Source organism: Taeniopygia guttata, chromosome 31 (assembly GCF_048771995.1).
Source record: "Taeniopygia guttata chromosome 31, bTaeGut7.mat, whole genome shotgun sequence".
In the NCBI taxonomy this organism is placed as follows: Eukaryota; Metazoa; Chordata; class Aves; order Passeriformes; family Estrildidae; genus Taeniopygia; species Taeniopygia guttata.
The window spans coordinates 227,031-253,393 of record NC_133056.1 but is presented as its reverse complement, the minus strand read 5'-3'; the positions used below and the strand labels follow the sequence as shown (position 1 = coordinate 253,393).

At 62.5% G+C, this 26,363-nt stretch overlaps 3 protein-coding genes and 1 long non-coding RNA gene across 6 annotated transcripts; 1 reads left to right on the top strand and 3 right to left on the bottom strand.

Annotated features, from left to right (window-relative positions):
- Nucleotides 1-391: 391 nt before the first annotated feature.
- WAS (WASP actin nucleation promoting factor) lies at nucleotides 392-7,371 on the bottom strand. Its single transcript, XM_072920202.1, has 11 exons — nucleotides 7,233-7,371; nucleotides 6,393-6,551; nucleotides 5,866-5,952; nucleotides 5,341-5,437; nucleotides 4,537-4,575; nucleotides 3,361-3,559; nucleotides 2,973-3,015; nucleotides 2,481-2,634; nucleotides 1,299-1,612; nucleotides 718-820; nucleotides 392-626 (listed from the first exon to the last, which is right to left on the bottom strand). The coding sequence occupies exons 1-11, from the start codon at nucleotides 7,332-7,334 to the stop codon at nucleotides 574-576; spliced, it is 1,350 nt and encodes a 449-aa protein (XP_072776303.1). The 5' UTR covers nucleotides 7,335-7,371; the 3' UTR covers nucleotides 392-573.
- A 576-nt stretch (nucleotides 7,372-7,947) lies between these two features.
- Nucleotides 7,948-8,817, top strand: LOC140681080 (uncharacterized). The gene is made up of 2 exons (XR_012052320.1): nucleotides 7,948-8,567; nucleotides 8,654-8,817. It is a non-coding gene; the product is annotated as an uncharacterized lncRNA (long non-coding RNA).
- On the bottom strand, nucleotides 8,106-14,521 carry TBC1D25 (TBC1 domain family member 25). Of its 3 annotated transcripts, XR_012052318.1 has the most exons (9): nucleotides 14,189-14,521; nucleotides 13,716-13,825; nucleotides 13,485-13,636; nucleotides 13,082-13,203; nucleotides 12,691-12,900; nucleotides 9,510-11,880; nucleotides 9,093-9,357; nucleotides 8,953-8,972; nucleotides 8,106-8,872 (listed from the first exon to the last, which is right to left on the bottom strand). XR_012052318.1 is itself a non-coding variant. In XM_072920375.1 (6 exons), the coding sequence occupies exons 1-6, from the start codon at nucleotides 14,279-14,281 to the stop codon at nucleotides 9,646-9,648; spliced, it is 2,922 nt and encodes a 973-aa protein (XP_072776476.1). In that variant the 5' UTR covers nucleotides 14,282-14,521; the 3' UTR covers nucleotides 9,478-9,645. The 3 variants fall into 3 exon arrangements, 1 of the variants encoding a protein (XP_072776476.1); XR_012052319.1 differs by lacking the exons at nucleotides 8,106-8,872; nucleotides 8,953-8,972 and having other exon boundaries at nucleotides 9,150-9,347; nucleotides 9,500-11,880; XM_072920375.1 differs by lacking the exons at nucleotides 8,106-8,872; nucleotides 8,953-8,972; nucleotides 9,093-9,357 and having other exon boundaries at nucleotides 9,478-11,880.
- An 86-nt stretch (nucleotides 14,522-14,607) lies between these two features.
- GRIPAP1 (GRIP1 associated protein 1) lies at nucleotides 14,608-26,187 on the bottom strand. Its single transcript, XM_072920376.1, has 22 exons — nucleotides 26,033-26,187; nucleotides 25,272-25,338; nucleotides 25,116-25,177; nucleotides 24,766-24,792; nucleotides 24,244-24,351; nucleotides 23,332-23,491; nucleotides 22,737-22,825; nucleotides 22,128-22,163; nucleotides 21,749-21,780; nucleotides 21,171-21,218; nucleotides 20,448-20,526; nucleotides 19,508-19,600; nucleotides 18,766-18,825; nucleotides 18,627-18,671; nucleotides 17,915-18,001; nucleotides 17,445-17,501; nucleotides 17,234-17,333; nucleotides 16,529-16,641; nucleotides 16,002-16,136; nucleotides 15,528-15,621; nucleotides 15,181-15,305; nucleotides 14,608-14,958 (listed from the first exon to the last, which is right to left on the bottom strand). The coding sequence occupies exons 1-22, from the start codon at nucleotides 26,072-26,074 to the stop codon at nucleotides 14,887-14,889; spliced, it is 1,731 nt and encodes a 576-aa protein (XP_072776477.1). The 5' UTR covers nucleotides 26,075-26,187; the 3' UTR covers nucleotides 14,608-14,886.
- Between the last annotated feature and the right edge of the window lie 176 nt (nucleotides 26,188-26,363).

Below are 26,363 nucleotides of genomic sequence, written 5' to 3'. Positions count from 1 at the left end.
CTCTATTGGCCACCGCGCCGCTTTATTTGCATAATATCTGATCCCGCCATTGGTCGTCGCGTCGCTTGATTTGCATATCTCTCCCAGCAGCGCCCGCGATGATTCATTTACATACTGGTATGAATTGACCGATTTCCATTGGTCGCGGCGCTGTCTCATTTACATATGGCTCCCAGCAGCCCCCGCGCGCGGCGCCGATCCCGAATTCCGCCGTTTTTTCCCCATTTTTCCCCGCGGTTTTCCCGGCTCGGAGCCGCTGGAAGCGCCGGGATCCCCTCCGAGCCCCTCCCCGAGCCGCTCCATTCCCGCTTCCCCTCCTCGATCCCGGCTCATTAAACGGTAATTAATGAATGAATTAATTAACGAGGCAGTCCTCACGTGACTCCGTTTATTTGGTTCTGCGGGGGGGGGGGGGGGGAATTGGGATGGGATGGAAAAGGGGGGGGGGCAGGAAAAGCCGGGGCCCCTCCCCCCCCGAGCTGGGGGAGGGGCACAGACGGGGGGGGGGGAGGGGCGGGGGGGCACATTTTGGGTCTGGGGGCGTCTTTAGAAGCGGGGAAGGGAGGGGGCGTCTCACTCGTCCCATTCATCATCATCCTCCTCCTCCTCGCTGGCTGTGCCTTCATCTGGGGGGCGACAAAGGGGGGGTCGGGGTTTTTTGGGGGTTTTCGGGGGGGTTTTGGGGGTCTTTGGGGTTTTTTTGGGGGGGGGTCTCACCCGAGGAATGGATGACGCGGCTTCGCTTCTGCATCACGTCCATCAGCGCCCCCACGAGCCCCCCCGCGCCGGGGCCCGCGCCCACCTCGGGGGTCTCAGGGGTCTGTGGAGGGGGTGGGAAAACGGGGAGGGGTCAGGCAGGGCCCCCCTCCCCCCCCCCAGCCCCTCCCCAACAGACACATCAAAAGGTCAGGGGAGCCCCCCCAATGATAACGAGACCACCCACCCAAAAAAAAGGGGCATGGAAGAGCCCCTCCCCCATCACATCGGGTCCTCCAAAGGTCACAGGACCCCCCCCCCCTTGGACACCCCACCCCCGCTTTTGGGGTGCCCTCCCATTTTTGGGCTCCCACCTCCCATTTTTGGGCTCCCACCTCCGATTTTTGGGGTCCCCCTCCCATTTTTGGGCTCCCACCCCCATTTTTGGGGTCCCCCTCCCCATTTTTGGGCTCCCATACCCCATTTTTGGGGTCCCACCCCCACTTTTGGGCTCCCACCCCCATTTTTGGGCTCCCACCCCCATTTTTGGTGTCCCCCTCCCCATTTTTGGGGTCCCACCCCCCATTTTTGGGGTCCCCCACCTTGTTGAGCGTCACCCCCTGGCGGATCTGGTCCAGCAGCGCCCCCCGGCCCGGGGGGGTCGCGGGGGGGGCGCCCCCGGAGGGGGGAGGGGGCGGCGGAGGGGGGGGAGGGGGAGGGGCGGCCGCTCCCGAGGGGGCGGGGCCTCGCGGGGGAGGGGCGGGGCCTCGCGGAGGGGGCGGGGCCGGGGGAGGGGCGGGGCCGGCGCGGGGTGGGGGAGGGGTCGGGACCCCCGAGCGGGAGCGGCCGGAGGAGGGGGGGGGAGGGGCGGGGGGAGGGGCGGGGCTGCCGCGGCCCGGTGGGGGAGGGGGCGGCCCTGGAGGGGAGAGAGAGGAGGGGGAGGGGTCAGAGGGGGCACGGGGGGGCACAGAGACCCGCGGAGCTGCCCCCAGGTGCCCCCCAGGTGTGCCCGGCCCCGCCCCCGGGGGTCCCAGGTATCCCCAGGTGCCCCCCAGGTGTGCCCGGCCCCACCCCCAGGGGTCCCAGGTATCCCCAGGTGCCCCCCAGGTGTGCCCGGCCCCGCCCCCGGGGGTCCCAGGTATCCCCAGGTGCCCCCCAGGTGTGCCCAGGCACCTCCTGCCCTACTCCCAGGTGTGCCCAGGTGCCCCTCAAGTGTTCACAGCTGCCCCCAGGTGTGCCCAGGTGACCCCCAGGTGTGCCCAGGTGCTCCCCTTATCCCTCCCAGCAGTCCCCAGGTGTGCCCAGGTGACCCCCAGGTGTGCCCAGGTGTGCCCAGGTGCTCCCCTTATCCCTCCCAGCAGTCCCCAGGTGTGCCCAGGTGCCCCCCAATTGTGCCAAGATGTGCTCAGTTCCATCCCAGGTGTGCCCAGGTCCCTCCTAGGTGTGCCCAGGTGCCCCCCAGGTGTGCCCAGGTGCCCCCAGGTGTGCCCAGGTGTCTCCCAGGTGTGCCCAGGTGCCCCCAGGTGTGCCCAGGTGTCTCCCAGGTGTGCCCAGGTGCCCCCAGGTGTGCCCAGGTGGCCCCAGGTGTCTTTAGGTGTCTCCCAGGTGCCCCCCAGATGTGTCCAGGGGCCCCCAGGTGTGCCCAGGTGCCCCCCAGATCCCTCCCAGCTGTCCCCAGGTGTGCCCAGGTGCCCCCAGGTGCCCCCAGGTGTCTCCCAGGTGCCCCCCAGGTGCTCCCAGGTGCCCCCAGGTGCCCCAGGTGCCCGCAGTGCCCCCGTGCCCACCCTGCCGCCGCATCTCCTCGCGCACGGCCTGCAGCCCGCCCCGCCGCTCGATGAAGTCGTGGATCAGCCGCGAGGTCTCCGCGTCGGCCAAGTGGCGCTCGCTGACCCCGGCCTGGGCGAAGAGTGACCGCAGGGCGGGGTCCAGGGCGGCCAGCTGGGGACAGGGACAGGGACAGGGACACGCTGAGGGGACACTGCCACACCCCACGGGGTCAGTGTCACCCCACAGGGACACTGTCACACCCCACGGGGTCAGTGTCACCCCACGGGGTCAGTGTCACCCCCCACAGGGTCAGTGTCACCCTGCACGGGATCGTTGTCACCCCCGGGGTCACCCCATGGGGACACCAGAGCCAGGTCCAGAGATGCCACCTGGGCAGGGACAGCACTGTCACCCCCGTCACCCCTGTCACCCCTGTCACCCCCTGTCACCCCCATGGGGTCACCCCAGGGGTCACTGTCACCCCCACGGGGGGAGGAGGTGTCACCTACATCGAAGCCGCCATTGGGGTCCCACCCGATGTGACCGACGTGCCTGGAGGGGGGAGGGGAGAGGGGTGAGACCCCCCCCCGAGACCCCAAACCCTCCCTGGAGACCCCCCCCAAAACCACTTCACAGCCCCCCCAAAACCTCCCAAAAGATGCCCCCCAAATCCCCCCCCAGACCCCCAAATCCTCCCCCCCAGACCCCAAATCCCCCCCAAAATCCCCCCAGACCCCAAATCCACCCCCACATCCCCCAAATCCTCCCCCCCAAAATCCCCCCAGACCCCCAAATCCCCCCCCAGACCCCAAATCTCCCCCCCCAGACCCCCAAATCCCCCCCCCAGACCCCCAAATCCCCCCCCCAGACCCCAAATCTCCCCCCCCTCAGACCCACTTGAATCCGGAGGGGACCCCAATATCGGCCTTGGAGATTTTCTTGCGCCCCCTCCCCTTTTTCCGCTCCCCAGGGGGGGCCCCGGCGGCGGGGGGGGGTCCCGAGGTGGGGGAGGGTCCCGAGGGGGGGCTGGGCAGCCCCCGGTACCGGCTGGGGGTGATGTCGGGGTTGGGGATGGGCACGGCCGGGATGGGGGAGCCTGGGGGGAAAAAATCATTGTGGGACCCTCCCCCATTACGGGGAGAACCCCAAAATCCTCCTGAGAGACCCCAAAATCCCCCCCAGATACCCCAAATCCACCCCAGAGACCCCAAAATCCCCCCCAGACACCCTAAAACCACCCCAGAAACCCCAAAATCATTCCAAAGACCCCAAAATCCACCCCAGAGACCCCAAAATGCTCCCCCGAGACCCCAAATCCACCCCAGAGACCCCAAAATCCTCCCCCGAGACCCAAAAATCCCCCCCCAGAGACCCCAAAATCATTCCAAAGTCCCCAGAATCCCCCCCAGAAACCCTAAAATCACTCTAGGAACCCCAAAATCACTCCAGGGACACCAAAATCCTCCTGAGAAACCCCAAAATCCTCCCCAGAGACCCCAAAGACCCCCCCCCCAAACCACCCTACAACACCCCCAGCAACCTCAACCCCACCCTAGAGACCCCAAACCCCCTCCCAGAGACCCCAAAATTACCCCAAAGACCCCCAAAGCCCCACCCCAAACTGCCCTGCAGCCCCCCCAGCGATCCCGAACCTACTGAAGACCCCAAAATCCCCCCAGAGTCCCTAAACCTCCCCCCCCTGAGACCCCCAAAACCGCCCCAGAGACCCCGAATTCCCCCCAAATGCCCTTCTGAGCCCACCCCAAGCCCCCCCAAATGAAACAGGACACCCCTAAATAGGGCAGAACCCCCCCAAAATGAGTCAGGACCGCCCCCCCCAAATTGAGGCAGGACTCCCCAAAATGGGGCAGAACACCCTCAAACTGGGGCAGGACCCCCCAAAATGGGGCAGGAGCCCCCCACACACACTCACCATCAGGGTTGGGGGTCCTGGGGAGGCTCCCCCAACGCTCTGGGGGGAGCACAGTGAGTCAGGGGGGGTGGGGACCACCCAGTGACCCCAAAACCCCCCAAAATCCCCCCAAAATCCTCCCGGGGGGGGTCAGGACTCACCATGGCCGGGGGGTGGGGGAGGGGGCAGCAGCTGCTTCTCTGTGGGGGGAGAAAAGGGGGGGGGGGGTCAGAGGTGGGGGAGGGGGACTTCTGGGGGTGCCAGGAGATTTTTGGGGGATGCCCAAAGGATTTTTTTGGGAGTTTCCAGTGGATTTGAGGCATTCCAAGGGGGGTTTGGGAGGGTTCTGATGCAGTTTTGGGGGTCTCAGGGGCATTTTGGGTGTCCCAGGTACGTTTTGGGCTTCCCAGGTGTGTTCTGGAAGTCCCCACGTGTATTTTGGGGTTCCCAGGTACATTTTGGGTTCCCAGGAGGGTTTTGGAGGTCCCCAGGTGCGTTTTGGGCATTTCCAGGTGTATTTTGGAGGTCCCAAGTACATTTTGAGAGTTTCCAGTTACATTTTGGGGGTTCCCAGGCGTGTTCTGGAGGTCCCCAGGTTCATTTTGGGGATCCCAGGTGCATTTTGAGTGTCGCCAGGTACATTTTGGAGGTCTCCAAGTACATTTTGGGGTTCACAGATACAATTTGGGGGTGGATTTTGGGGGTCCCCAGGTGGATTTCAGGGTCCCAGGTGCATTTCGGGGTTCACAGATCCATTTTGGGGGTGGATTTCGGGGTCCCCAGGTGCATTTTGGGGTTCACAGATGCATTTTGGAGGTGGATTTGGGGGTCCCAGGTGCATTTCGGAGTTCACAGATCCATTTTGGGGGTGGATTTGGGGGTCCCAGGTGCGTTTCGGGGTTCACAGATCCATTTTGGGGGTGGATTTCGGGGTCCCAGGTGCGTTTTGGGGAGGGGTCTCTCACCGCTCCGCTGCTGCCGCCGCCGCAGCCTCTCCTGGACTCGACCCTCGAACGTGGCGGCCTCGGCCTCAGAGGCGAAGTTCAGCCCCGCCCACCCTTCCTGAGCCAATCAGAAGCAGCCGTGGGTGGCCAGGCCACGCCCACTTAGCCAAACCACACCCACTTTCCCTTATATGGCAACATCCTATTGGCCACACCCATCATTAAAATAACCACGCCCATTTCCCCTATATGGCCACGCCCCACCCATTGAGAACATGCCACACCCACTTCAAGATGGCCACGCCCACAACCGGCCACACCCATATAAGCCCCTCCCCTTTGCCACACCCATAATGGCTCCTCCCACCCGACCATGGCCACCTCCAGCCCCGCCCACTGCCACACCCAATTTCCATAGCCCCGCCCACTGCCACACCCACATTTCCATAGCCCCGCCCACTGCCCCACCCACATTTCCATAGCCCCGCCCACTGACCCCACCCAGCCACGCCCTCCCAGGCCCCGCCCCCAGCCCCGCCCACTCACGTGGCTGACGAAGGTGTGGAAAAAGGGGGTGGGGGTCTTGTAGCCCATCCCCCCCTGCAGCTCCTGCTCCCACCACAGCTCCCCGGCCTGGGGGGGATTCGGGCTCAGGGACCCTCCTGGGGCCCCCCAAAACCCCTCGGGCACCCCAGAACCCCTCAGGGACCCCCAAAGCCTCTGGGACCCCCCAAAACCCCCTCAAGGACCCCCCCAAAACCCCTCAGGGACCCCAGAACCCCTCAGGAACCCCCAAAGCCTCAGGGACTCCCAAAAACCCTTCAGGCACCCCCCAAAACCCCCTTAGGGACTCCCAAAAACCCTTCAGGGACCCCCCAAAACCCCCTCCGGGACCCCCCAAAACCCCCTCAGGGGCTCCCCACCCAACCCCAACCCCTTCATCTCCCCCCATCCTGGAATTTCGGGGATTCTCCACCAGGATTTGGGGTCCCCCCAGGATTTGGGTTCCCCCCGGGATTTGGGGTCCCCCCGGGATTTGGGGTCCCTCCGGGATTTGGGGTCCCCCGACTCACGGGCAGGCGGAAGATGCGGATGAAGTAGGAGCGCCGGGGGCTGTCCCGGACCAGGCAGGCGACGCCGCAGCCCCGGAGGCTCCAGGAGCCCCCCGGGACCCCCACGGGGACCCCCCCGGGCTCGGCCACCACCAGCTGGACCACGGCGGTCACCAGGGTCTGCGGGGACACCCCAAAATCCAGCCCAGAGACCCCTAAATCCATCCCAGAGACTCCAGAATGGCCCCAGAGACCCCAAAATGGCTCCAGAGAACCCAAAACCTCACCAGAGACCCCAAAATTCATCCCAGAGACCCCAAAATGGCCCCAGAAACCCCAAAATCCCCCAAGACTGCCCCAAAACCTCACCAGAGACCCCAAAATTCATCCCAGAGACCCAGAAATGGGTGCAGAGTACCTAAAATCCAGCCAGGGACTCCAAAATGGCCCAAGAGACCCCAAAATCCAGCCCAGGGACCCCTAAATTCCCCTCATGGCTCTCCCAGGACCCCAAATTTACCCCCCTAATGTCCCAGATCCCCCCAGAATCCTCAAAATCCTCCCAAGACCCCAAATTGCCCCCACAAAACCCCAAATCCTCCCAATCCCACCCCAAATCCCCCCAAATCTTCCCAGTTCCCCTTCCCAGTCCCTCCCAGTCCGTCCCAGTTCCTCCCAGTTCCCCTTCCCAGTCCATCCCAGTGGCTCACAGCTCCCCCAGTCCCTCAATTCCCCCTCTCAAACCCCCGAAATCCTCCCTATCCCACCCTCAATCCCCCCAAATCCCCCTTAACCCCCCCAAACTCCCCCAACCCCCCCCAGTTCCCCTTCCCAGTCCGTCCCAGTTCCCCCAGTTCTCACCACGCATTTCCTGCCCAGCAGCTCGAAGATCCGCAGGTTCTCCTGCTCCTCCAGCAGCTCCGAGGGGACGTTGTCCCCCCCCTGCCGCCCCCCCCGGCTCATCCCCAAATTTTGGGACCCCCCCCCCACAAAATCCCTGAGAACCCAAAAATCCCCCCTGGGACCCCCCAAAAAATCCCTGGGAACTCAAAAATCCCCCCGGGACACCCAAAAAAATCGCTGGGACCCCAAAAACTCCCCCAGGAACCCCAAACCCCCCCCGCAGCCGCCCCCCAAAAATCTCTGGGTGCCCCCGAGGCCTCTTCCGGCCGGAAGCACCCAAAGGTGGCGGGGACGTCACCTCCGGACTGGGGGAACTGGGAGGGGGAACTGGGAGGGACTGGGGGGGAACTGGGAGAGACTGGGGGGGAACTGGGGGGGAACTGGGAGGGACTGGGGGGGAACTGGGAGCACCCTCAACCAGCAATGGGAACAAACTGGGAGCACTGGGAAAATCCCAGTCCTGACCCTGTCCCTGCCCACAGCCTCCCAGTTCATACTGGGAAGTCTCCAGTTTATACTGGGAATGGGAAATCCCTTCCCAGTCCATACTGGGAGCCCCAGACCCCCTCCCAAGTCCATAATGAGAACTCCCAGTCCCTCCCAGTCCATACTGGGAACCCCAAACCCCCTCCCAGTCCCTCCCAGTCCATACTGGGAAGCCCAGACTCCCTCCCAGTTCATACTGGGAATAGGAAATTCCTTCCCAGTCCATACTGGGAACCTCCAACTCCTCCCAGTCCATACTGGGAACCCCCAACCCCCTCCCAGTCCATACTGGGAGCCCCAAACCCCCTCCCAGTCCCTCCCAGTCCATACTGGGAGCCACACCAGTAACAGGCATCGTTTATTGGCGATTGCGGCACCTCTGGGACCCCCCAGGACCCCCCGGCCGGAGGGGGAGGGGCAATAAATAAGGGGGGGGAGGGGAGAAGGCACCCAGGGTGGGAGGCAGGAACTGGTTTGTACTGGTCCATACTGGGAGAAGGCCTATGGGCATCAACACAGCAGTGGGGGCACCCTACCGGTCCATACTGGTCTGTACTGGTCCGTACTGGGAGCGCGCGAGGCAGGTGAAGACAGATCTGGACTGGTTTGTACTGGTCCATACTGGTCCATACTGGTCCATGCTGGGAGGACGCAAGGCCACACCGGTGAAGAGCTCCCAGTCTGGCTGCCGGACTGGTCCATACTGGTCCATACTGGTCCATACTGGTGCGTGCTGGGATGGCTGAAGGCCATGGCAAGGCACTGGTCCATACTGGTCCGTACTGGTCTGTACTGGTCCGGCACAAGGTGATGCATGTGGGGCTCCCAGTTGGGCTCCCAGCCCCCTCTTGCTCCATACTGGTCTGTACTGGTCCATACTGGTCCGGCCCAAGGCAATGCAGATGTAGGAGTTCCCAGCCGGGATGTTGCACTGGTTCTTACTGGTTCCTACTGGTTCATACTGGGATGTCCCACGGTGGTGCAGAACCCGGCAGGAGGCACTGGGCTGTGCTGGTTCATACTGGTTCATACTGGTTCATACTGGGAGGGGTCTCTGCTGCCATGGGGGGTCATGGGGAGCTCTGGGGGGTCCCTGCTGACCCCAGGGTGACCTTGGGGTCCCCATGGTGGCCTTGGGGTCCCCATGGTGACCTTGGGGTCTCCAGGGTGGCCTTGGGGTCCCTGTGGTGACCTTGGGGTCCCTGTGGTGGCCTTGGGGTCCCTGTGGTGGCCTTGGGGTCCCCATGGTGGCCTTGGGGTCTCCATGGTGACCTTGGGGTCCCTGTGGTGACCTTGGGGTCTCCAGGGTGACCTTGGGGTCCCCGTGGTGACCTTGGGGTCTCCATGGTGGCCTTGGGGTCTCCAAAAGGGCCCACCTGGCCCCATGTGGGGTCTGTGGTGTCCCCACAGTGTCCCCACAGTGTCCCACAGACGCTGACAGTGACCAGAGTCCCCAAGGTGACCTCAGGGTGACATTTTAGGGTGTCCCCACGTCCTCTACAGACCCTGACAATGACCAAATGTCCCCGGAGTGACCTCAGGACCTCCTGGAGATGTTCTACAGAGTCACCACCCTGTCCTACAGACCTCCAGTGACCTCGGAGTCCCCATGGTGGCTTTAAGGGGACGTTTTACGCTGTCCCATTGTCCTATGGGCCCCCACGTTGTCCTGCAGACCGCCACAGTGACCACAGGGTCCCTGGAGATGTTCTACAGAGTCACCACCTTGTCCTACAGACCTGCAGTGACTTTGGGGCCCCTCAGGACCACTCTGAGATGTCCTATGGGGTCACCACCTCGTCCTACAGACCTCCCTGCGGTGGCCTCGATGTTCCCCGCCCTCTCTCCCCACATCCCCGACCCCAGTGGGGCTCCTGAGGCACCCCTACCCCGAGGGGGGTCCGGTTTGGGGTCCCCCCGGCGCGGCGGCGCCCCACCCCTCCAGGTAGCGGGCGAAGAGCGCCTTGGCGCGGCGCAGGACGCGCGGCAGGTGGTGGCGGCGCACCAGGCGGTCGAAGTGCATGGCCACCTCGTTGTAGTCGCCGGCCCGCGCCATGACGGCCTCGCGCTGCTCCAGCAGCATGGCCAGGCACACGAACAGCAGGAACGGGTTCCCCTGGCCCAGCTCCTCCGGCGGCGGCAGCGGCGCCCCGTCGTCCTCCACCGCCACCTCCTCGTCCGAGGAGGACGAGCCCGAGGAGCACGAGGAGGAGGAGGAGGAGGAGGAAGGCTCTTCCCAAGCCCAACGGCCGCCCCAAGGGTCTTCGGGGGTTTTTGGGTTGCTGTGGGTGGTCTTGGCGGCACGGTGGTCGTCCTTGAGGTCATCGTGGCCCTGCTTGATGTCGTCACGTCCTTCCTCGGCGCCGTCGTGGCCGTGTTTGAGGTCGTCCTGTCTGCCCTTGGGGTCGTGGTGGTCATCCTTGAGGTCATCACGGCCACGTCTGGGGTCATCACATCTTTCCTTGGGGTCATCACGGCCATCCTTGAAGCCATGGTGGCCATCCCTGGGGTCATGGTGGGCATCCCTGGGGTCATGGTGGGCATCCCTGGGGTCATGGTGGGCATCCCTGGGGTCATGGTGGGCATCCCTGGGGCTGTTTTGGCCTTCTCCCAAGTTGTGTCCTTCTCTGAGATCGTCATCGCCCTCTCTGGGGTCACCACGATTCGTCCCGGGGTCATCTGGTTCTTCTCTCGGGTCACGCAGTCCCTTTTTGGGGCCACCTCGTCCTTTCCTGTGGTCATCTCGTCCTTCTCTTGGATCATGTCCCTCTCTGGGGCCATCCTGTCCTTTTCTGGGCTCTTCTCCAGCCCCCCAGCAGAGGCTGCGGGGTCTCTGGTCCATCTCCAGGGCGTCGGTGCCTTCCTCCACCTTCCTGGGGCCCCCTGGCTCCGAGTCCTTGGAGCCCTCGGGGGCTCCTCCAGCACCCCTGGGGGGTCTGCCCTGGACTTTCCTGGAGCTCTTGTGACCTTTGGGGACATCGCTGGAGCTCTCACGACCTTCCTGAACACTCTTAAAGCTCCTGGGTCCTTTCTGGCTGTCCCTGAGATAGTTGGGGACATCACTGGAGCTGTTGGGACCCTCCTGGATGCCCTCGGAACCTTCCAGCACACCGCTGAAGCTCTTGGGGCTCTCAAAGAGCTCGCTGGAGACCTTGGGACTGTTGGGGACATCTCCAGAGCTCCTGGGACCCTCAGGGCCATCGCTGGAAGTCTTGAGACCCTCAGGGCTACCACTGGAGCTCGTGGGACCACCTGGGACGTCACTGGGGCTCTTGGGACCCTCATGACCATCACTGGAACCCTTGAGACCCCCAAAGCCACCACCAGAACCCTCCGTGACCCCTCCGGCACCTTCTCCTCCGCGTTCCTCGTCCTCCGCGCTCCTCCTCCTCCTCCTGCTCCTGCGGGGCGGCCGCGGCCGCAGCCCCCGGCGCTCCCTCAGCGCCCGTCCGGCGCTGCGGGCGCCCAGGGGGGCTCCGAGCAGCGGGACCCCCTCGGGGGGCGGGGGCGGCGCGGGGGGCAGCGAGCTCCAGGTGACCTCCAGCACCGTCAGCGCGTCCTCGAAGGCGAACTCGCGCTTCAGCTCCAGCAGCAGCCAGCGGTAGCAGAAGAGCAGGTCGTGCGCGCCGCGCGCCGCCAGGAAGGCCCAGAACGGGGGGTCGGCGCGCCGCAGCAGCCGCCGCAGGTGCGCGAAGGCGCGGGCCAGCCCGCGGCCGCCGGGGCGGAAGCGCGGCGCCAGGCGGCGCATCAGCGCGCAGAAGCACAGGAAGGCCTGCGCCTCGTCGTCCAGCACGGCCAGCAGCGGCGCCGCCACGTCCGACATGCCCTGGCAGTAGGAGAGGCGCGGGTGGCCCAGCGCGAAGGTGGTCAGCAGCGCCTGCAGCGCCGCCAGGTGAGGGTGGCCCTCCTCGGGGCCGCCGAAGTACGGGTGGGCGCGGTCCGTGCGCACCACGTCCTTGCGCACCGCCGCCGCCACCTGCGCCAGCTCGGCCGGCGCCGCGCGCGCCGCCAGCGACACCTTCAGCGCCGAGTACTCGGCCGCCTTCAGCCGCAGGTGCGACAGGCGCTCCTGCCCCGTCAGGCCGGCGGGGAACACGTTCAGCAGGTACCGCCACACCACCTGTACGGGGGGAACGGGGACAGGTGAGAGCAGGAACGTGTTACACAGGTAACCCAGAACACCTGTAGGGGGAATGGGGACAGGTGAGAGCAGGGATGTGTTACACAGGTAACGCCAGAACACCTGTACGGGGGGAACAGGGACAGGTGAGAGCAGGGATGTGCTACACAGGTAACCCAGAACACCTGTACGGGGAATGGGGACAGGTGAGAGCAGAGATGTGTTACACAGGTAACCCAGAACACCTGTACGGGGAATGGGGACAGGTGAGAGCAGGGATGTGTTACACAGGTAACCCAGAACACCTGTACGGGGAATGGGGACAGGTGAGAGCAGGGATGTGTTACACAGGTAATGCCAGACCACCTGTATGGGGGGAATGGGGACAGGTGAGAGCAGGAACACGTTCAGCAGATAACGCCAGAACACCTGTACGGGGAATGGGGACAGGTGAGAGCAGGGACACGTTCAGCAGGTACCGCCAGGACACCTGTACGGGGGGAACTGGGGTTAGGGACACCAGGAACTCTCAGGTGTTGTTCATGACAGATCTGAGAACTCCCAAGTGAGGCTGAAGTGACAGCAGGCAAGATCAGAACACCCCAGGTGTGACTCAGGTGTGATCACAGCTGCCAGGTACGGCTTGGGGAGATCAGAGAACCCCCAGGGCCCCAAGGTGTGGCTCAGAGAACCCCAGGTGCGATCAGAACCACCCCTAGAAGTATCCAAGGTGTGACCCCAACCCCCAGGTGTGTCCCAGGTGTGACCCCAACCCCCAGGTGTGTCCCAGGTATGTCTCTGGGCTCTCACCTTGCGCAGGCCGGGCTCGACGCCGCCGTGGAAGACGTGCAGCCGCAGGTCCTGGGGCCGCAGCAGGCGCCCACCTGGGCCCAGGTACGCCCTCAGGTCAGCATCGCTCAGGGGGGCGCAGGGTGGGGGTGGGGGAGGGGGCGGGGACACGGCCGGGGTCCCCTCGGGCCACGCCAGCGCCGCCTGTGCCCGCGCCAGCGTCCGGCCCACCTGTGGGGACAGCACAGGTGGCACTGGGAGGGCACTGGAGGGCACTGGGAGGGCACTGGGAGGGCACTGGGAGGGCACTGGGAGGGCACTGGGATGGCCAGGAGAGCAGCTGGAGCTCTCTGTGAGCTTCCAGCAAAGTGCGGCACTCCAGGTGCGCCTCACCTGCGCCAGGTGTGCTCACCTGTGCCAGCAGCGCCTGGGTGAAGGGCAGGGCCGCCGCCAGCAGCGAGCGGCGCTCGGGCACCGGCTCCACCGCCGCCACCTCCCGCGGGCTGATGATGTCCCAGTCCTCCAGCAGCGGGCCTGGGGACAGCACACCTGAGCCACAGGTACCTGAGAGCCCTCGGAGCCCCGCCTCGCACACCTGAGCCCCACCGGGCTCCCCAGGTAGCCAGCACCTCCTGACACCCAGCCCAGGCCCCCAAGTGTCCCAGGTGTGTGTCCCCAGGTGTGTCCTGCCCCAGCCAGGTGTGTCCCCCTGTGGCCCAGGTGTGTCCAGATAAATCTGTGACTACCCCAGGTATGTCCCAGGTGTATCCCAGGTGTGTCTCCCCCCCCAGGTGTATCCCAGGTGCGCCGCTCACTCTCAGGGGGGTTCCTGACATCCAGGCGCAGCCTCAGGGTGGGCCGGGCGCAGGTGAAGGCGTTGGCCAGGTCGCCATCGCTCAGCAGAGGCACAAAGGTGTCCTGGCCCTGCCCGTTCTGCGCTGCGAAGCTCAGAACGAAGCTTTTCTTCCTGAGGGGGCACAGCTCAGCTCACCTGGCTGCTCTGGGGGGTCCCAGGTGCAAAAAGGGGAAAAGGGGGCCCTGCTCACCCCTGCAGGTCGAACGCCCGGGCCAGGATGTGCTGCAGCACGTCCAGCGATGTGATCTGCGGGTCCACGGCGAACGAGCGGAACTCGGGCGGCTGCTGCCCCTCGTTCTTCTGCGGGAGGAGCGTCCGGGGGTCCGGGAGGGTCCCGGAGGGTCCCGGGAAGGTCCCGGAGGGTCCCGGAAGGTCCCGGAGGGTCCCGGAGGGTCCCGGAGCCCCCCGCCCCTCACGGCGATCCAACATGGCGGCGCAGCCCCGTCACCACGGCAACGCCGCGTGCCTCCGGCCGCGCTGATTGGCCGCTGGCCCCCACGTGACACGAGAGGCGGGAAAATTTCCCGCCGATGCCACACCCGAAGGCGGCAACGCACTAAGAGCTGATTGGCTGCCGGACACGCGCGTGACTCCACCCCCAAACCACACCCAGGACATAACCACGCCCATGAGAGGCCCCGCCCACGCAACCCCGCCCCTTACCTTGACGCGCACGCGCACAACCTCGCACTCCTCCTCCAGCGCGGCCCCGCCCCCGCCCCCCGGCGAGGCCCCGCCCCCCGCCGCCGCCGCCATGTTGGGGCGGGTCCCGGGGGGGGGTTGGGGGTTCTGGGGGGGTTTCGCCGCCGCCGCCGCCCCCCCCGAGCCGGGGAAGCGGGGGGCTGGTGTTACGTCACCGTGCTGACGTCACGCCGCGCCCCCCGGCCGGGCGGTGCGCGGTTCTTGGGGGGGGATCCGGAGCAGCGCCGCGCCCGTGCCCGTCCTGCGGCCGCCGCCGCGGCAACAACATCCGGGGCAGCGCGCGGAAGTGACGTAACGGGGCGGGCTCCGCAGACAGGCCTTTTAATGACGTCACCGAGTCCGCCCACCCTTTCCCAAGGCAGCAAAATGACGTCAGAGGCAGCGATTCACATCGGGTTTATTGTGGGGAGGGGGGCGCATGCGGGACCCCCTTAAACGGGTAATGCCACAGTGGGGACCACCTCCTCCTTAAAGCAGCAACGCCGCGGCGGGGACCGACCCAGCTCTTAAAGGGGCAACACCCCCCCCAGGAGCCCCAACCACCCTTAAAGGGGCAACGCCATGTAAAGAACCGTCCCGTCTTAAAGGGGCAATGCCGGTCTTAAAGGGGCAACGCCTCCCCCGCAGCAGCGCCCCCACACCCGGAGCGGCCCCGCCCCTCAGGGGGGTCCCGAGGGGGTCGCCTGTTCCTTCCTGAGCTGCGCCAGCTCCTGCGACAGCGACTCCAGGTCCTGGAAAAGGGGGAATGAGGATGGGAACAGACCACGCCCACTGCGCTAGGCCACGCCCTCAGAGCGGCCACACCCCATTAAGCCACACCCTCCCCCTTCAGCCACACCCCTTTCCACAGACCACACCCATCTTGATAAACCACGGGCATTTTAGAGGCCCCACCCCTTTTTTCACAAGCCACACCCCTTTATGCCCCACCCCTTTAGGCCCCACCCCCTCACCTGTGCCAGGTGCAGGTTCTTGGTCAGCTGCTCCTCCAGGAGGTTCTGCAGCTTCTTGTTCATCTCCCGCAGCCCCTCCTCACCGGGGCCCGGCCCCGCCCCGCGCCGCGCCGGCCCCGCCGCCTCTGCGGACAGGTGAGGGACAGGTGAGGGACAGGTGAGGGACAGGTGAGGGACAGGTGTGGGACAGGTGAGGGACAGGTGTGTGATAGGTGAGGGACAGGTGAGGGACAGGTGAGGGACAGGTGAGGGCACAGGTGAGGGGACAGGTGACAGGTGAGACAGGTGAGGTACACCCGAGGCCCAGGTGGACCAGGTGCCACCAGGTGAGGCCCAGGTGACCTCACCTGTGCGGCTGTCCCTGACGAAGCTCTGGATGATGGCGCTTTTCCTGCACAGATCCTCGGCCATGGACGCGCTCGACACCTCCAGGTGCCTCACCTGCCCGGGGAGCTCCAGGTGAGCGGCGCCCCAGCCAATCCCAGTCCCTCCCAGTTCCCTCCCAGTCCCTCCCAGTTCCTCCCAGTCCATCCCAGTTCCCTCCCAGTCCCTCCCAGTTCCATCCCAGTTCCATCCCAGTTCCCTCCCAGTTCCCTCTCAGTCCCTCCCGGTTCGCTCCCAGTTCCCTCCCAGTCCCTCCCAGTTCCCTCCCAGTTCCATCCCAGTTCCCTCACAGTCCATCCCAGTCCCTCCCAGTCCCTCCCGGTTCCCTCCCAGTCCCTCCCAGGTCCCTCCCAGTCCCTCCCACTGCTCCCAGTCCCTCCCAATATAAACCAGTTCTATCCCAGTCCCCTCCCAGTCCCTCCCAGTGCTCCCAGTACCTTCTCCTCCAGCAGCCAGCGCTCCTGCTGGCTCTGGGCGAGCCTCTGGAACAGCTCGGCCACCTCTGCCGGGGACAGGCCCCCCCCGGCCGGGACCCCCCCGGCACTGCCGCCCCCGGGGCTGCCCGAGCCCGACTGCGCCGGGGCGGGGCCGGGGCGGGGCCAGAGCCCGTCAGACCACGCCCACCAAGCCCTGCCCAACCATTTAGGCCACACCCACCTGTGCTCTAAGACACGCCCACCCGGCCACACCCTTCTAAGCCACACCCCCGCCACACCCTTTAAAGCCACACCCCCAATTAGCACCCAAGCCACACCCCCAGATTTTTACCCCCAATTAAGCCCTAACTGAACCCCACCCTTACGTCACAACCTTTTGGACCACACCCTCTTAAGCCACGCCCTCCCAAAACCCACACCCAACTAAGCCACACCCACAGAGACCCCGCCCATTCCAAGCCCCGCCTCATTTCCTGAGACCACGCCCCCTTTTCCCCAAGCCACGCCCCCACCGAGGCCCCGCCCACCTTGGTGCTGCCGGGGGCGGAGCCGTCGCGGCCCAATGAGGACACGGAGCTGCTGTCCCCGCCCGGGCCCCGCCCCGGGGACGAGCCCCCGTCCAATCCCAGCTCCTCCAGCCCTGGGGGACCCCAAAACCCCGTCAGGGACCCCAAAATGCACCTGGGAACCCCCAAAATCCCACCAGGGACCCCAAAAACCCCGTCAGGGACCCCAAAATGCACCTGGGAACCCCCAAAATCCATCAGGGACCCCAAAACCCCATCAGGGACCCCAAAATTCCATCAGGGACCCCAAAATCCCATCTGGGACCCCAAAATGCACCTGGGAACCCCCAAAATCCCATCTGGGACCCCAAAATTCCATCAGGGACCCCAAAATCCCATCAGGGACCCCCAAAATGCCCATGGGAACCCCCAAAATCCATCAGAGACCCCAAAATGCACCTGGGAACCCCCAAAATCCATCAGGAATCCCAAAATCCCATCAGGGACCCCAAAACTCGTCACAGACCCCAAAACCTGTCATGGACCCAAAAATCTCATCAGGGACCCCAAAATCCCATCAGGGACTCCAAAATCCCACCAGGGACCCCCCTCCCCGCACAGATTTTTAAAATTTCCCCCAAATTTTGTGGTCTCCCCCAAATGTTGGGGTTCCCCACCCCCCAAATGTTGGGGTTCCCCCCTCCCCAGATTTGGGGTGCCCCTGACCCGAGCGGGTCCTGCTGGGCACCAGCAGCTCCTGCAGCCGCTCCTGCAGCCGCTCCCCCCGGCGCCGCTCCAGCTGCAGCTGCCTCCGCAGGTCCTTCAGCTGGTTTGGGGGGAAATTCGGGGTTTTGGGGGATGTTTGGGGAACCCCCAGATCTCTCAGGGGGGTCCCCAAAGCTTTCGGGGTGTCCCCGAAGCCCCCCGGGTCGCTCACCGCGGCGCTGCCTTTCTTCTCCAGGATGCGCTGCCCGTCCCGCACGTCCTTCAGCTCCTGCGGGGTCAGGGGGTTTTGGGGATTTTTGGGGAGTTTCAGGAGATTTTGGGGGTATTTTGGGGGTGTTCAGCAGATTTTAGGGGATTTTTGGAAGGCTTTAGGAGACTTTGGGGAGTTTCAAGGGATTTTGGGGCGATTTTTGGGGATTTGGGGGAGTTTTAGGGGATTTTTGGAAGGTTTTTAGGGGATTTGAGGGGGTTTTGGGGAGTTTTAGGGGGGCTAAGGGGATTTTTAGGGGTTTCAGGGGATTTTTTTGGGCTGTTTTAGGGGATTTTGGGGCAGTTTTGGGGCTGGTTTGGGGGATTGTGGGACACTTTTGGGGCTGTTTTAGATTTTTGGGGCTGTTTTAAGGGATTTTGGGGAAGTTTTTGGGGATTTTGGGGCAGTTTTTGGGGATTTTGGGCTCTCACCTGTCTCAGGGCACGTCCTTCGGCCTCGTGCAGCTCCCGGAGCCGCTGCTCCTCCCCCAGAGCCGCCCGCAGCTGCCCCAGCTCCTCCTGAGGGACACAGGGGACATTTGGGGACAATTCAGGGATATTCGGGGACATTTGGGGACAATTCAGGGACATTTGGGACAATCTGGGGACCTCTGGGGACATTTAAGGACATTTGGGGACAACTTGCAAATGTTTGGGGACATTTGGGGACAATCTGGGGACATTTTTGGATAATCTGGAGACTTTTGAGGACATTTGGGGTCATTTGGGGACATTTTGGGGTCAGTTGGAGACATTTGAGGATACCTGGGGACAATTTTTGGAGAGTTGGGGACACACTGGGGAATTTTTGGGACAGTTGGAAACGTTTTGTGATTTTGGGGACATTTTGGGGACATTTGGGGGTCCTGGCACACTGACAGGGACAAGAATTGTGACGGAGACAGAGATGTCATGATATTCCCCCCAAAATCCCCCTAAAAAATTCCCAGAACACCTCAAAATCCCCAACTCCTTGCATCCCATCCCCCAAATTTCTCCCAAAATCCCCCCAAAATTTCCCCCAAAATCCCCTAAAATTTCCCCCAAAATCCCCTAAAATTTACCCCAAAATCCCCCCGAATTTCCCCCAAAAATTTATCCAAAATCCCCCAATTTCCCCCCAAATCCCCCAAACCTCACTGACCTCGAGCTGCCCCCGCTGCTGCTCCTGCTCCTCCCGCAGCCGCTCCTGGGGGGGCACAGGGGGGTTTTTGGGGGGTCCCCGATGCCTGGGGGGGACCCCAAAAGTGGGGAGGGGTCTCGGGGGGGGGTTTTGGGGTCACCTGGGCGGCCTCGGCCTCGTGCAGGCGCTGGCGCAGCTCCTCCCGCTCACCTGAGCACACCTGGGGGCACCCCAAAATCTGCCTGGGGACCCCCCAAAAATCCCCTGGGACCCCCAAAATCTGCCCGGGAACCCCAGACTCCTCCAGGACTCCCTCCAAACCCCCAAAAATTTCCCCCAGGACCCCCAAACTCCTCCAGAACCCCCACAGGAACCCCCCCAAATTCCCCCCAGGACTCCCAAATTTCCCCCAAAAACACCCCAAACTCCTCCAGGACCCCCCCAAATCCCACCTCAAGCCCTCCCAGAACTCCCAAATCCCCCCTGAAATGGCCCCAAACTCCTCCAAGGCCCCCCCAGACCCCCCCAAATCCCTCCCAGGACCCCCAAATCCCCCAAAAAATACCCCAAACTCCTCCAGGACCCCCCCAAATCCTCCCTCAAGCCCCCTCAGAACTCCCAAATCCCTCCTAAAATGACCCCAAACTCCTCCAGGACCCCCCCAGAACTCCCCAAACCCCACAAAACCCACACAGGACCCCCCCAGATCCCTCCCAGGACCCCCAGATTCCCCCCAGAACCCCCCAAACCCCCCCAGGACCCCCCAAACCCCTCCAGGACCCCCCAAACCCCCCCCAGGACCCCCCCAAACCCCCCCAGGACCCGCCAAACCCCCCCCAGGACCCCCCCAAACCCCCCCCAGGACCCCCCAAACCCCCCCGGGACCCCCCAAACCCCCGTACCTGCAGCTCCCTCTCCAGGCTCTCCCTCTGGCTCCGGCTGTCCCGCAGCTCCCGGGCCTGGGCCTCGCTCAGCTCCCGCAGCCCCCCCTGGGCCTGCCCCAAAAAATAAAAAAAAACCCCAAAATCACCCCAAAATCACCCCACGGCCACTGAGGGGTCCTATGGGGTCCCTATAGGGTCTCTATGGCGTCTCTATGGGGTTCTATGGGGTCCTGTGGGGTTCTGTAGGGTCTCTATGGGGTTCTATGGTGTCCCTATCAGGTACTATGGGGTCTCTATGGGGTCTGTATAGGGTATTTACGGGGTCCTGGGGGGGTCCCTATGGGGTTCTATGGGGTCCCTATGGGGTCCTGTAGGGTCCTATGAGTTCTCTATGGGGTCCTATGGGGTCCCCATAAGATCCTATAGGGTCTGTATAGGGTATCTATGGGGTCCTGGGGGGTCCCTATGGGGTTCTGTGGGGTCCCTATAGGGTCCTATGGGGTCTCCTTGGGGTTCTATGGGATTCTATGGGTCCCTATAGGGTCCTATGGGGTGCCTATCAGGTACTATGGGGTCTCTATGGGGTCTCTATGGGGTCTCTATGGGGTCTCTGTAGGGTATCTATGGGGTCTCTATGGAGTTCTATGGGGCCTGTAGCTTCCCTATAGGCTCTATGGGGCCTGTAGGGTCCCTATGGGGTCTGTAGGATCCCTGTGGGTTCTGTAGGGTCCTATGGGGTCTGTGGGGTTCTATAGGGTCTGTAGGGTCCCTATGGGGTCTGTAGGATCCCTGTGGGGTCTATGGGGTCTATGGGGCTCTATGGGGTCCCTATAGAGTCTGTTGGGTCTCTGAAGGGTCTATGGGGTCCCTATAGGGTTTTATGGGGTCTGTGGGATCCCTGTGGGGCTCTATGGGGTCTGGGGGGTCCCTATAGGGTCCCTATGGGGCCCTGCCCCACCTTGGTGGCCGCCTCCAGCTCCTGCTGCAGCCGCCGGCCCCGAGCCTGCAGCTCCTGCGCCTGCGCGTCCCAGCGGGCCCTGGGGGCACCAAAAACGTCCTCAAAAACACCCAAAAACACCCAAAAACACCCCAAAACGTGGGGACACCAAAAACACCCCAAAAACATCCTCCAAAACAGCCCCAGAAACACCCAAAAACACCCCGAAACGTGGGGACAGGCAAAAACCAAATACACCCCAAAACATCCCAAAAACATCCTCAAAAACAGCTCTAGAAACACCCAAAACACCCCAAAAACACCCCAAAATGAGAGGGCACCCAAAAACACCCCAGAACACCCCAAAACATTCCAAAAACACCCTAAAAACACCCCAAAAACATCCCCAAAAACACCCGAAACACCCTAAAAACACCCCAAAACATGGGTACAGACAAAAACACCCCGAAATCACCCCAAAACATCAGGGACACCCAAAAACAGCCCAAAACACCCCAAAACCCTCCCCAAAAACACCCAAAACATCAGGGACATCCAAAAACATCAGGGACACCCAAAAACACCCAAAACCACCCCAAACCCCACCTGGGACACCCCAAAATCACCCCAAAATCACCCCAAAAACACACTGGGACCCCCAAATCCATCCAGGACCCGCCAAAATCCTCCTGGGACCCAGAATTCCCCCAAAAATCCCCCAAAATTGCCCCAAAAATCGCCCACCGGCTCTCCTGGAGCAGCATCTCCTTCTCCTCCTGCAGGCGGAGAAAACTGGGGAAAAAACAGGGGAAAATGGGTAAAAATGGGCAAAAAAGGGGGGAAATGGGAAAATAAATGGGAGAAATGGGGGAAAAAAAGAGAAAATGGGGAAAAATTGGGAAAATGGGGAAAAAATTTGGGGGAAATGGGTGAAAAATTGATGGAAATGGGGGAAAAGAAGGAAAAATGGGGAAAAAATGGGGGAAAATGGGGGGAAAAGGGAGAAAATGGGGAAAAAACAGGGAAAACGGGGAAAATTAGGGGGAAATTGAGGGAAATGGGGGAAAGAAGGAAAAATGGGGGAAATTGGAGTGGAATACAGAAAAATGGTGGAAAATGGATTAAAAATTGAGATGAAATGAGGAAAAATAGGCAAAAAAAGAGAAGAAACTGCGAGGGTGTGGGGAAAAAATAAGAAAAACGAGAAAAATGGGGAAATGGGGGGACATGGAAGAAAAATTGGGGAAAATGGAGGCAAAGGAAGAAGAATGGGCAAAAAAAAATCATAAAAAAAAACCCCAAAATGTTGCCAAAATTCTCACCTTTCCCGCTGTTCCTGCAGCTCCTCCGTCAGCTGGGAAATTTGGGGTGGGGGGCACAAAACTGAGGGGGGGCATCACTTGGAGCCCCCCCAAAATCACAAAATTCCTCCCCAGAATTCCCCTGGAGACCCCAAAACTCTCCACAAAATCCCAAATGCCTCTGGGATCAAAATCCCAAAAAATTCACGTCCAGGAACTGCCAAATTGCCCCCTGGAGCCCCCAAAAATGTCCCAAATTCCCCCCAAATCCCACCAAAAAGAAAAACAAGTCCCCCCAAAAAAAAAAAACAAATCCCCCCCAAAATCCTCCCAAAAAAACCTAAATCTCACCCAAAAAACCCCAAATCCTCCCAAAAAAATGCAAATTTCCCCCCCTCACCTTGGCCACCTCCTCCTGCAGCTGGGCCACCTCTGCCTGCAAGAGACCCCAGTGAGACCCCCCCAAAATCCACCTCCCCCCTCCCCAAAGCCCCCAAAATCCCCCCAAAAATCCCAAATTTCCCCCCAAAATCTCCTCCCTCAGAGCCCCCCAACCCCCCCAAAAAAAACCCTCAAAAGACCCCCAAATTTATTCCAACCCCTAAAATTCCCTTGAACCCCCCCAAAATAACCCAGACCCCCCCCAAAATCCCACCCAAAATAACCCAGAACCCCCAAAATCCCCCCCAAAAAACCAAAACTCCCCAAGTCCCCCCCCAAAAAAACCCAAAATCCCCAAAAAAACCTCCCCAGATCCCCCAAAATCCCCAAAAAAAAACCCAGACCCCCAAAATCCCCCCAAAAAACCCCAAAATCCCCCCAAAATCTCCCCAGCCCCCCAAAAAGCCCCAAAATCTGCCCAAAAATACCCCAGGCCCAAAAGCCCCCCCAAAAAAAACCCAGACCCCCAAAAAAACCCAGACCCCCCAAAATTCCCCCCACAAAAAAAACCAAAATCCCCCCAAAAAAAGCCCCCAAACCCCCCAAAATCCCCCCAAATCGCCCCTACCTGGGCAGGGGGTGCTGGGGGGTCCCTGGGGGGGGCGTCCCCCCCTCCCCCCTCCTCTTCCTCTTCTTTTTGGGGGGGCTCTGGGGGGGCTGGGAGGGGTATCAGAGACCCTGAATCCCCCCCCCCCCAAAATTCATCCCCCCCCCAAAATCCCACCTGGGACCCCCAAAATTCTGGGAACCGAAATTTCTCCTCAAGGACACTCTCAGAACCCCCCCCCCCCCCAAAAAAGAAAAAAAACCCCAAGACCGCCCCAAAATCCCCTTTGGACCCCCCAAATTCCCAGAGCCCCCCCCAAAATCTCCCCCAGGACCCCCCAAATTCTCAGAACCCCCCCCAAAATCTCCTCCAGGACCCCCCAAATTCTCAGAGCCCCCCCCAAACCTCTCAGGAGCCCCCCCAGACCTCTGAGACCCCCCCCCACAAAATCCCACCCAGAAGATCCCCCAGACCCCCAAATTCTTATAGCCCCCCCCTAAATCCCCCCCAGGACCCCCCAAAATTCTCAGAACCCCCCCCAAAACCTCTCAGGAGCCCCCCCCGACCCCCAAACCTCTGAGACCCCCCCCAAAATCCCTCCCAGACCCCCCCTCACCTTCGGGGGCCCCCCCATCGCCCTGGGGGGGCTGGGCCGAGCTCGGGGGGGTCCCGGGGGGGTCTTGGGGGGCCCCGGGGGCGTCTCGGGGGGCTCCCCCCGCCCCCCCCTCCTGCAGCCGCCGGTTCTCCTCCTCGAGCCCCTCGATCTGGGCACAGAGCTGGGACCCCCCAAAAATCAACCCCAAAATCACCTCTGGGACCCCCAAAATTCACCCCAAAATCACCTCTGGGACCCCCAAAATATCAACCCCAAAATCACCTCTGGGACCCCCAAAATTCACCCCAAAATCACCTCTGGGACCCCCAAAATCATCCCAAAATCAACTCTGGGACCCCCCCTAAACTCCCTCCAAAATCAACCCTGGGACCCCCAAAATCCACCCCAAATTCACCTCTGGGACCCCCAAAATATCCCCCCTTTGAGGGGATTTAAGGGGTCCAGGAAGCGATTTTAGGGGTCCGGGGGTGATTTTAGGGGTCCCAGAGATTTTGGGGATCCAGGGGAAATTTTGGAGGTCCAGGAGTGATTTTGGGGGATTTTGGGGGGATTTTGGGGGAATTTTGGAGGAAATTTTGGGAGGGATTTTGGGGGGATTTTTCGGGGTTTTTTGGGGAAGTTGGAGGGGATTTGGGGGAATTTGAGGGGGTATTTTGGGGGTATTTTGGAGGGGATTTTGGGGGGATTTTTGGGGGGATTTGGGGGGATTTTTGGGGGGATTTTTGGGGGGAATTTTGGGAGTTTTGTGGCCCACCTTGGCCAGCTCCCTCAGCAGGGTGCTGGGGGCATCAGGGGGGATTTTTGGGGGGATCTTGGGGGGGATTTTTGGAAGGGATTTTGTAGGAAGTTTGGGGGAATTTTAGGGGGTGTTTTGGGGAATTTTAGGGGGATTTTGGGGGGTTTTGGGCCCACCTTGGCCAGCTCCCTCAGCAGGGTGCTGTTCTGCAGACGGAAATCGTCCTCTTGGCTCTGCAGCTTCCCCTGCAGCATCCTGGTCTCCCCCAGCAGCGCCTCCACCTCCTGGGGACCCCAAAAATGGGCTCAGACACCCCAAAAACGGGGTCAGAAACACTAAAAACAGCCCTGAACCCACCCAGAAATCCTCTGAAACCCCCAAAATATCTCAAAACACCCTCAGGAGCCCCCCTGCAGCACCCAGGTCTGCCCCAGCAGGGCCTCCACCTCCTGGGGACCCCAAAAATGGGATCAGGCACCTCAAAAATGGGGTCACACACCCCAAAAATGGGGTCACACACCCCAAAAACAGACTCACACACCCCAAAAATGGGGTCAGACACCCCAAATTGGGGTCAGACATCCCAAAAATGGCCTCAGACACCCCCAAAGTCCACCTGAATCCCCCCAGACACCCCAAAATGAACCCAGAGATTCCAAAACATCCCTAAGATCCCCCAAAATCCCCCCGGGACCCACCTGGGCCTTCTTGCTCTTGCTGAGAGCCTGGAAAAGAAGGGGAGGGGTCACAGGGGGTTTTGGGGGGCTCATGGGGGGTGCCAGGGGGGGAATTTGGGGGTCCCAGGAGGGGAGGAGGAGTTAGGGGGAGCCACAGGAGGGTTCTGGGGGGGTCGTGGAGGGAATTTGGGGTTTTTTTTGGGGGGGTCAAGAATTTGAGTGGTTTTTTTATGGGTCATAAGGAGAATTTGGGGGTTTTTGGGGGGGTCGCAAGGGGAATTTGGGGTTTTTTTGGGCGGTGCAGAATTTGAGGGTTTTTTTGGGGGAATCACGAGGAGAATTTGGGTTTTTTTGGGGGGGTCCAGCCTCACCTTGTTGGCCTTGGCCAGGTCCCTGTCCAGCGTCTGCACCCGCTGCCGCAGCCCCGACAGCTCTGGGGGGGGGTCACAGCCGTGAGGGGGGGGCTGCGGGACCCCCCAAAAGCAAAACCCCCAAAAAACGCCAAATTTCCCCCCTCCCCGCCGTACCGGCGCCGTTCTTGCGCAGCTCATCCGACAGTCGGTAATTCTCGGTGCGCAGCTCCAGCAGCTGCGCCTGGTGGGGCACCGGGGGGGGGTTTGGGGGGGGCAAAGAGACCCCCGAGACCCCCCCAAAATACATTCACTTCCTCCGAGACCCCCAAGACCCTCCAGATCTTCCCTAAATCCCCCCAGAACCCCCCGAGACCCCCGAGCCTGACACACCCAGGGACCCCCAAAACCGACCCCAGGACCCCCTCAGCTCTCCCAGAGCCCCCCAGAACCCCCCAACCACCCCCAGAGCCCCCCAGGACCCCCCCCAGAACCCCCAGAGCCCCCCAGGACCCCCCAGAACCCCCCCGACCACCCCCAGAGCCCCCCAGAACCCCCCAACCACCCCCAGAACCCCCCCGACCACCCCCAGAGTCCCCCAGGACCCCCCAGACCACCCCCAGAGTCCCCCAGAACCCACCCGACCACCCCCAGAGTCCCCCAGGACCCCCCAACCACCCCCCAGAGCCCCCCAGGACCCCCCCAATCACCCCCGACCACCCCCCAGAGTCCCCCAGAACCCCCCGACCACCCCCAGAGCCCCTCAGGACCCCTCACAACCTCCCCCAGCCCCCCGGGGCACCCCCGAATCCCCCCCAAACCCCCCTGAGGACCCTTTAAGACCCCGTCATAATTCTCCCACGACCCCTCTCAGGCTCCTCAGACCGTCGGGAGCCCCCCCAGCTCCTCCCCGAGCCCCCCGGGCCCCCCGGCCGCACCTGCATCCTTTGGAACTCCTCGGCCGACAGGGCCTGCGCCATCTTGGCGCTCGGCTCCCCTCCCTCAGGCGGGGCCGGAAGTGGCCGCTCTACCCCGGCGGGTCATAGAGACGCCCGAGCACCGCCGGGCTTTAGGATCATAGAGTTCGGTCCTCCAAGGCGGCCAGAGCGGCCGGGAGAACGCTGAAGTTTAGACCTCCAAGGCGGCCAGAGCGGCCGGGCGGAGCGCAGCGCTCAGTCCTCCCCGGCGGGACCATAGAGCGCGTACATGCGGCTAAAGATCCCCTCGGGGCGGCACAAACCTTCTCCCTCCGCGGTTTTGGGGGTCTGG